Genomic DNA, 9,530 nt, shown 5'->3' with positions numbered 1-9,530 from the left:
AAACAACAAAAAAACAATTGCTTCTAAATAAAATAACTTTCTTTTTCTTTATGTATTATAGAATTTTTTTTTTTTTTTAGAAAATTGTAAAACTTTTACCTAAATATCCGAGGTGTGAATTGAATTGTTTAAAATCTATTTTTTATTAATTGGTGTCTTTATTTGTACTAATTTATTTTCATGACCAAATAAATACAATATCGAGATACAATTGTACATATTTGCAAGCTTTTTAAGTAAATTCAATTAATTTAGGACTATTTTAAGCTCTACTTAAACTATTTTATCTTTACCAGCGAACTAGTTTGTTTACAATTCTCTGTCCCTATTTTTGAAAGCCAAATTAGCAAAATAAATATATTTTACTTGAACATTTTCAGTGAAAAAAAAATATTAAGATGTATTTGTATTTATTTAGAGCTCTTTATAATTTATTTTATACAATTTCTTTTACATACTCTTTAAAACTTTTAATACAGTACATAAAACTGTATTTTATTTAAGTATCTTTGAGAGCCAAATTTATTTTAATAAAAAAATGATTGGCTTTGCATCTCATTTTTTCAAGTTGATATTTAAAAAATATTCTGTAGAATACATTAAAATGAATATTCTCTAAATATTACAAACATGTTTTTGTGAAAATACAAGTTTATTCTCGAAATTTTACAAAAACTTTTGTTTTTGTAAAATATGACTTTATTCATTAAATAGTGCACCCCTAAACATTATTTATTTGAGAAAAAAATGTTTCAAATATAAACATTATTTGAATAAAAATATGACTTATTACAATCTCCCTGCCACATTTATTCTAGAAAAAAAATTATATTTTCTAAAAATGACGACAAACTTTTTTTCCCCCCAAAAATACTATTTTCATTAAATATAAAAATGCCCACCTTTCTTCTAGATAAAATATTTTATTTTTCAAATACAACTTTATTCAACAAAAAACAACAATTGCTTCTAAATAAAACAACTTTCTTTTTCTTTAAGTATTATAGAAAAACATTTTTTTTTTTTTTTTAGAAAATTGTAAAACTTTTACCTAAATATCCGAGGTGTCAATTGAATTGTTTCAAATCTATTTTTTTTTATTAATTGGTGTCTTTATTTGTATTCATTAATTTTTATGACCAAATATCGAGATACAATTGTACATATTTGCAAGCTTTTTAAGTAAATTCAATTAATTTAGGGCTATTTTAAGCTCTATATAAACTATTTTATCTTTACCAGCGAACTAATTTGTTTACAATTGTCTGTCCCTATTTTTGAACGCCAAATTAGCAAAATAAATATATTTTACTTGAACATTTTCAGTGAAAAAAATTACTAAGATGTATTTGTATTTATTTAGAGCTCTTTATAATTTATTTTATACTATTTCTTTTACATACTCTTTAAAACTTTTTATACTGTACATAAAACTGTATTTTATTTAAGTATTTTTAAGGGCCAAATAATTTATTAAAAATAAAAATGATTGGCTTGGCATCTCATCCTTTCAAGTTGATATTTTAAAAATATTATTCTGTGGATTAAATCAAAATGAATATTCTCTAAATATTAAAAACATGTTTTTGTGAAAATACAAGTTTATTCTCTAAATATTACAAAAACTTTTGTATTTGTAAAATATGACGTTAGACATCATTTATTTGAGAAAAAAATGTTTTAAATATAAACGTTATTTTAATAAAAATATGAATTATTACAATCTCCCTGCCACATTTATTCTAGAAAAAAATTATATTCTCTAAAAATTACAACAAACTTTTTTTCCCTCAAAAATACTATTTTCATTAAATATAAAAATGCCCACCTTTCTTCTAGATACAATATTTTATTTTTCAAATACAACTTTATTCATTATACAACAAAAAACAACAATTGCTTCTAAATAAAACAACTTTCTTTTTCTTTAAGTATTAAATAAATTTTTTTTTTTTTTTTTTTAGAAAATTTTAAAACTTTTACCTAAATATCCGAGGTGTCAATTGAATTGTTTCAAATCAATTTTTTTTATTAATTGGTGTCTTTATTTGTATTAATTATTTTTTATAACCAAAAAAATACAATATAGAGATACAATTGTACATATTTGCAAGCTTTTTAAGGAAATTCAATGAATTTAGGGCTATTTTAAGCTCTATATAAACTATGTTATCTTTACCAGCGAACTAATTTGTTTACAATTGTCCGTCCCTATTTTTGAACGCCAAATTAGCAAAATAAATATGTTTTCCTTGAACATTTTCAGTGGAAAAATTACTAAGATGTATTTGTATTTATTTAAAGCTCTTTATAATTTATTTTATACTATTTCTTTTACATACTCTTTAAAACTTTTAATACTGTACATAAAACTGTATTTTATTTAAGTATTTTTAAGGGCCAAATAATTTATTTTTTAAAAAATGATTGGCTTGGCATCTCATTATTTCAAGTTGATATTTTAAAAATATTATTCTGTAGATTAAATCAAAATGAATATTCTCTAAATATTAAAAACATGTTTTTGTGAAAATACAAGTTTATTCTCTAAATATTACAAAAACTTTTGTGTTTGTAAAATATGACGTTAAACATCATTTATTTGAGAAAAAAATGTTTTAAATATAAACATTATTTTAATAAAAATATGAATTATTACAATTCCCCTGCCACATGTATTTTAGGAAAAAAAATATATTTTCTAAAAATTACAACAAACTTTTTCCCCATAAAATACTATTTTCATTAAATATAAAAATGCCCACCTTTCTTCTAGATAAAATATTTTATTTTTCAAATACAACTTTATTCATTATACAACAAAAAACAACAATTGCTTCTAAATAAAACAACTTTCTTTTTCTTTAAGTATTATAGTAAAACATTTTTTTTTTTTTTAGAAAATTGTAAAACTTTTACCTAAATATCCGAGGTGTGAATTGAATTGTTTCAAATCTATTTTTTTTATTAATTGGTGTCTTTATTTGTATTAATTAATTTTTATGACCACATATCGAGATACAATTGTACATATTTGCAAGCTTTTTAAGTAAATTCAATTAATTTAGGGCTATTTTAAGCTCTATATAAACTATTTTATCTTTACCAGCGAACTAATTTGTTTACAATTCTCCGTCCCTATTTTTGAACGCCAAATTAGCAAAATAAATATGTTTTCCTTGAACATTTTCAGTGGAAAAATTACTAAGATGTATTTGTATTTATTTAGTGCTCTTTATAATTTATTTTATACTATTTCTTTTACATACTCTTTAAAACTTTTAATACAGTACATAAAACTGTATTTTATTTAAGTATTTTTAAGGGCCGAATAATTTATTTAAAAAAAAAATGATTGGCTTGGCATCTCATTATTTCAAGTTGATATTTTAAAAATATTATTCTGTGGATTAAATCAAAATGAATATTCTCTAAATATTAAAAACATGTTTTTGTGAAAATACAAGTTTATTCTCTAAATATTACAAAAACTTTTGTGTTTGTAAAATATGACGTTAGACATCATTTATTTGAGAAAAAAATGTTTTAAATATAAACATTATTTTAATAAAAATATGAATTATTACAATCTCCCTGCCACATTTATTCTAGAAAAAAATTATATTCTCTAAAAATTACAACAAACTTTTTTTCCCCAAAAAATACTATTTTCATTAAATATAAAAATGCCCACCTTTCTTCTAGATAAAATATTTTACTTTTCAAATACAATTTTATTAATTATACAACAAAAAACAACAATTGCTTCTAAATAAAACAACTTTCTTTTTCTTTAACTATTATAGAAAAACATTTTTTTTTTTTTTAGAAAATTGTAAAACTTTAACCTAAATATCCGAGGTGTCAATTGAATTGTTTAAAATCTTTTTTTTTTTTATTAATTGGTGTCTTTATTTGTATTAATCAATTTTTATGACCGAATATCGAGATACAATTGTACATATTTGCAAGCTTTTTAAGTAAATTCAATTAATTTAGGGCTATTTTAAGCTCTATATAAACTATTTTATCTTTACCAGCGAACTAATTTGTTTACAATTGTTCGTCCCTATTTTTGAACGCCAAATTAGCAAAATAAATATGTTTTCCTTGAACATTTTCAGTGGAAAAATTACAAAGATTTATTTGTATTTATTCAGTGCTCCCTATATTTAATTTTATAATAATCTTTCACATACCCTTTTTTATTTTAAAGCCTTATAAACACAAATGGGCATCATTATTTAAGCTTTAAATTGACTGAATTTATCTTAGTATTTTTGTATTCATATATTTATTCAAACCTATAAAACTAACACACCCCAAAAACATCAATGCAGATGGCTTTCTGCCGTGCAATAGCACCATTGGCCACCAGAGGTCGCCAAAACCCGGCGGCACTGAGTGGGCTTCGCCCCAGTGCAGCCCGGTGAGTGGTCGCCAACCTGCGTGGTAAAACGCCCCCAGCATGTCATCCACGTCCACGTCCAATGCTGCGCCACTTTCTCAGCCTCGTCACGACCATCGCCACTGCCTCTTCTCCTCAACACTTGCACCGTGGGACTTGGTGACCATCCACAGGTAAGCACAGGTACGTCACCACCGCAACAACAACGTGTTTATCTAAAAAAAAAAAAAAAAAGTTTTTTTTTCTACTGCATTCGTTTAATAATAAGCATCAGTTTTGCATTCAGGCGTGTTTCTGCACGTATTTTTTTTTTCACCGCCTTTGTTGTGCGTGGAAGTGGCACAATTATGTTGGAGTCGCGCCAGCATCAACATGACGTCACAGGAGATGTCAGGACTCGTCAAGCAATGATGGAAAATACTAAAATAAGTGCTGTTGAAAAATAAAAAGTTCAGCTTTTCTTCTTTTTTCTTTCCGCCAAGACAACATGCTGCGCGTCTGCGTGGGGCTTCTTGCTCTTTTCTCCCACGTCCTCCCCCAGGAGCCCATTTCTTATTCTGTAAGTACGCACAAATATTTGGATGCAATGTTACTTTTTAATATTTGTTTCTCACTTTAATTCTCCCCCCCCAAACAGTGCACTGAGGGTTATGAGTACGACACCGTGAGAGAACAGTGCAAAGGTAAGATATGACAATAATACAATTAAAAAGCACAGTCGTGGTCAAAAGTTGACATACACTTGTAAAGAACATAATGTCATGGCTGTCTTGAGTTTCTACAAACCCTGTTTCCATATGAGTTGGGAAATTGTGTTAGATGTAAATATAAACAGAATACAATGATTGGCAAATCCTTTTCAAGCCATATTCAGTTGAATGTGCTACAAAGACAACATATTTGATGTTCAAACTCATAACCTTTTTTTTTTTGCAAATAATACTTGGAATTTCATGGCTGCAACACGTGCCAAAGTAGTTGGGAAAGGGCATGTTCACCACTGTGTTACATCACCTTTTATTTTAAAGGGGAACATTATCACAATTTCAAAAGGGTTAAAAACAATACAAATCAGTTCCCAGTGGCTTGTTGTATTTTTTTGAAGTTTTTTTCAAAATTTTACCGTTCTCGGAATATCCCTAAATAAAGCTTTAAAGTGCCTTATTTTCGGCTCTCGGCGAAGACACTGGCCATTTCCCTGTGACGTCACACAGTGCTGCCAATGTAAACAAACAATGGGAATACCACAGCAAGATATAGCGACATTAGCTCGGATTCAAACTCGGATTTCAGCGACTTAAGCGATTCAACAGATTACACATGTATTGAAACAGATGGTTGGAGTATGAAAATATTGAAGAAGAAACTGAAGCCATTGAGCGAATAGCTATTGACGCTATTCATAGCCATAGCATGGCCGAATAGCTGCGTTAGCATCGCCGGTAAAATGTGCGGACCAAACCATCAGGACTTTCGCATCTTTTGACACTGGAGCAACTTAAATCCGTCGATTGGTAAGTGTTTTTTTCGCATTAAATGTGGGTGGAAGGAAACGTAATATAGTTGCAAATGCATCTGCAGGTTATCCATACATCTCTGTGCCATGTCTGCTTTAGCACCGCCGGTAAATAGCATGTTAGCATCTATTAGCGTAGCATGTTAGCATCGATTAGCTGGCAGTCAAAATCAACAAAACTGACCTTTGTGATTTCGTTGACTATCGTTGAAAATGCACTTGCAGGTTATCCATACATCTCTGTACCATGTCTGCTTTAGTACCGCCGGTAAATAGCATGTTAGCATCGGGTAAATAGCATGTTAGCATCGTTAGCGTAGCATGTTAGCATCGATTAGCTGGCAGTCAAAATCAACAAAACTCACCTTTGTGATTTAGTTTACTTTATAGTTGCAAATGCATCTACAGGTTATCCATACATCTCTGTGCCATGTCTGCTTTAGCACCGCCGGTAAATAGCATGTTAGCATCGATTAGCGTAGCATGTTAGCATCGATTAGCTGGGAGTCAACATCAACAAAACTCACCTTTGTGATTTAGTTGACTTTATAGTTGCAAATGCATCTGCAGGTTATCCATACATCTCTGTGCCATGTCTGCTTTAGCACCGCCAGTAAATAGCATGTTAGCATCAATTAGCGTAGCATGTTAGCATCGATTAGCGTAGCATGTTAGCATCGATTAGCTGGCAGTCAACATCAACAAAACTCACCTTTGTGATTTAGTTGACTTTATAGTTGCAAATGCATCTACAGGTTATCCATACATCTCTGTGCCATGTCTGCTTTAGCACCGCCGGTAAATAGCATGTTAGCATCGATTAGCGTAGCATGTTAGCATCGATTAGCTGGCAGTCAAAATCAACAAAACTCACCTTTGTGATTTTGTTGACTATCGTTGCAAATGCATTTGCAGGTTATCCATACATCTCTGTGCCATGTCTGCCTTAGCATCGCCGGTAAATAGTATGTTAGCATCGATTAGCGAAGCATGTTAGCATCGATTAGCTGGCAGTCAAAATCAACAAAACTCACCTTTGTGATTTTGTTGACTATCGTTGCAAATGCATCTGCAGGTTATCCATACATCTCTGTGCCATGTCTGCTTTAGCACCGCCGGTAAATAGCATGTTAGCATCGATTAGCGTAGCATGTTAGCATCGATTAGCCGGCAGTCAACAACAACAAAACTCACCTTTGTGATTTAGTTGACTTTATTGTTGCAAATGCATCTACAGGTTATCCATACATCTCTGTGCCATGTCTGCTTTAGCACCGCCGGTAAATAGCATGTTAGCATCGATTAGCGTAGCATGTTAGCATCGATTAGCTGGCAGTCAAAATCAACAAAACTCACCTTTGTGATTTCGTTGACTATCGTTGCAAATGCATCTGCAGGTTATCCATACATCTCTGTGCCATGTCTGTCTTAGCATCGCCGGTCAAATGTGGAGACACTCTGGCACATTCAATGGGGGTCTGGCGGCAGATTTCTTGCCAGTGGTGCAACTTGAATCCCTCCCTGTTAGTGTTGTTACACCCTCCGACAACACACCGACGAGGCATGATGTCTCCAAGGTTCCAAAAAATAGTCAAAAAACGGAAAATAACAGAGCTGAGACCCGGTGTTTGTAATGTGTTGAAAATGAAAATGGTGGGTGTGTTACCTCGGCGACGTCACATTCTGACGTCATCACCACATGAGCGATAAACAGAAAGGTGTTTAATTCGCCAAAATTCACCCATTTAGAGTTCGGAAATCGGTTAAAAAAATAGATGGTCTTTTTTCTGCACCATCAAGGTATATATTGACGCTTACATAGGTCTGCTGATAATGTTCCCCTTTAACAACACTCAATAAACGTTTGGGAACTGAGGAAACTAATTTTTGAAGCTTCGAAAGTGGAATTGTTTCCCATTCTTGTTTTATGTAGAGCTTCAGTCGTTCAACAGGGGTAGGGAACCTATGGCTCTAGAGCCAGATGTGGCTCTTTTGATGACTGCATCTGGCTCTCAGATAAATCTTAGCTGACATTGCTTAACACGATAAGTAATGAATATTTCCGCTGGTAATCAGGGTGTTAAAAATAACGTTCGAAATATAAAACATTCTCATGAATTTTTAATCCATCCATTCGTTTAAGAATTCGCATTAACGTTAAGAAGTATTTAATTTATTATTGTAACTGAACACAAACATTATGTTAAAATGTTATAATCATATTTATTACTACAAACATACATTTTTAAGTGCAAATAATTGTGCAGTTTCAAGCAAATATTATAAAAAAAAACACTTACAATTCAGTGTTTTTAAAGCGAAAACATTGACTGTAAAAAATGTTCACCCATGTTAATTTTGACAGGTTTTTCAAATTAGTTTCAGTTGGTCTTTTAAGCAAAATGTGTTTTAGTCATGGGTTAGTCATCCAAATAAATTTAGATTTAGTCAACAAAATTCCTAAACATCGGTCTTGAAAGGATTTTATTAATTATAATTGCAGATTAACGGTAAGAAGTATTTAATTTATTATTGTAACTGAACACAAACATTATGTTAAAATGTTATAATCATATTTATTACTACAAACATACATTTTTAAGTGCAAATAATTGTGCACTGTTTCAAGCAAATATTATTAAAAAAAAAACACATACAATTCAGTGTTTTTAAAGCGAAAACATTGACTGTAAAAAATGTTCACCCATGTTAATTTTGACAGGTTTTTCAAATTAGTTTCAGTTAGTCTTTTAAGCAAAATGTGTTTTAGTCATTGGTTAGTCATCTAAATTAATCTAGATGTAGTCAACAAAATTCCTAAACATCGGTCTTGAAAGGATTTTATTAATTATAATTGCAGATTAACGGTAAGAAGTATTTAATTTATTATTGTAACTGAACACAAACATTATTTGTCATATTTATTACTACAAACATACATTTTTAAGTGCAAATAATTGTGCAGTTTCAAGCAAATATTATTAAAAAAACACACTTACAATTCAGTGTTTTTAAAGCGAAAACATTGACTGTAAAAAATGTTCACCAATGTTAATTTTGACAGGTTTTTCAAATTAGTTTCAGTTAGTCTTTTAAGCAAAATGTGTTTTAGTCATGGGTTAGTCATCTAAGTCAGTTTAGATTTAGTCAACAAAATTCCTAAACATCGGTCTTGAAAGGATTTTATTAATTATAATTGCAGATTAATGGTAAGAAGTATTTAATTTATTATTGTAACTGAACACAAACATTATTTATCATATTTATTACTACAAACATACATTTTTAAGTGCAAATAATTGTGCACTGTTTCAAGCAAATACTATTAAAAAAAAACCCTTACAATTCAGTGTTTTTAAAGCGAAAACATTGACTGTAAAAAATGTTCACCAATGTTAATATTGACAGGTTTTTCAAATTAGTTTCAGTTAGTCTTTTAACCAAAATGTGTTTTAGTCATGGGTTAGTCATCTAAGTCAGTTTAGATTTAGTCAACAAAATTCCTAAACATCGGTCTTGAAAGGATTTTATTAATTATGATTGCAGAGCATCTTAAAAACTGAATTCACAACAAGACCTGCTCTCCATCAATGATATTTCAATAAT

General features: G+C 29.9%; 1 protein-coding gene across 2 annotated transcripts in view; it reads left to right on the top strand.

Annotated features, from left to right (window-relative positions):
- Positions 1–4,424: 4,424 nt before the first annotated feature.
- The window catches only part of efemp1 (EGF containing fibulin extracellular matrix protein 1), an 84,854-nt gene continuing 79,748 nt past the window's right edge, over positions 4,425–9,530 (top strand). The window contains exons 1-3 of one of the 2 annotated variants that reach the window (XM_061910069.1): positions 4,425–4,581; positions 4,891–4,967; positions 5,046–5,091. In XM_061910069.1, coding sequence (XP_061766053.1) covers positions 4,896–4,967; positions 5,046–5,091 — 118 coding nt within the window. In that variant the 5' untranslated portion in view covers positions 4,425–4,581; positions 4,891–4,895. Of the gene's footprint in view, positions 4,592–4,890; positions 4,968–5,045; positions 5,092–9,530 lie in introns of both variants that reach the window. The other variant, XM_061910070.1, reaches the window with a different exon arrangement.

This window comes from Nerophis ophidion, linkage group LG09 (genome assembly GCF_033978795.1).
Source record: "Nerophis ophidion isolate RoL-2023_Sa linkage group LG09, RoL_Noph_v1.0, whole genome shotgun sequence".
NCBI classification, from domain to species: Eukaryota; Metazoa; Chordata; class Actinopteri; order Syngnathiformes; family Syngnathidae; genus Nerophis; species Nerophis ophidion.
The sequence above is the reverse complement of the archived record's forward strand: the minus strand, read 5'-3'. Positions and strand labels throughout refer to the sequence as shown.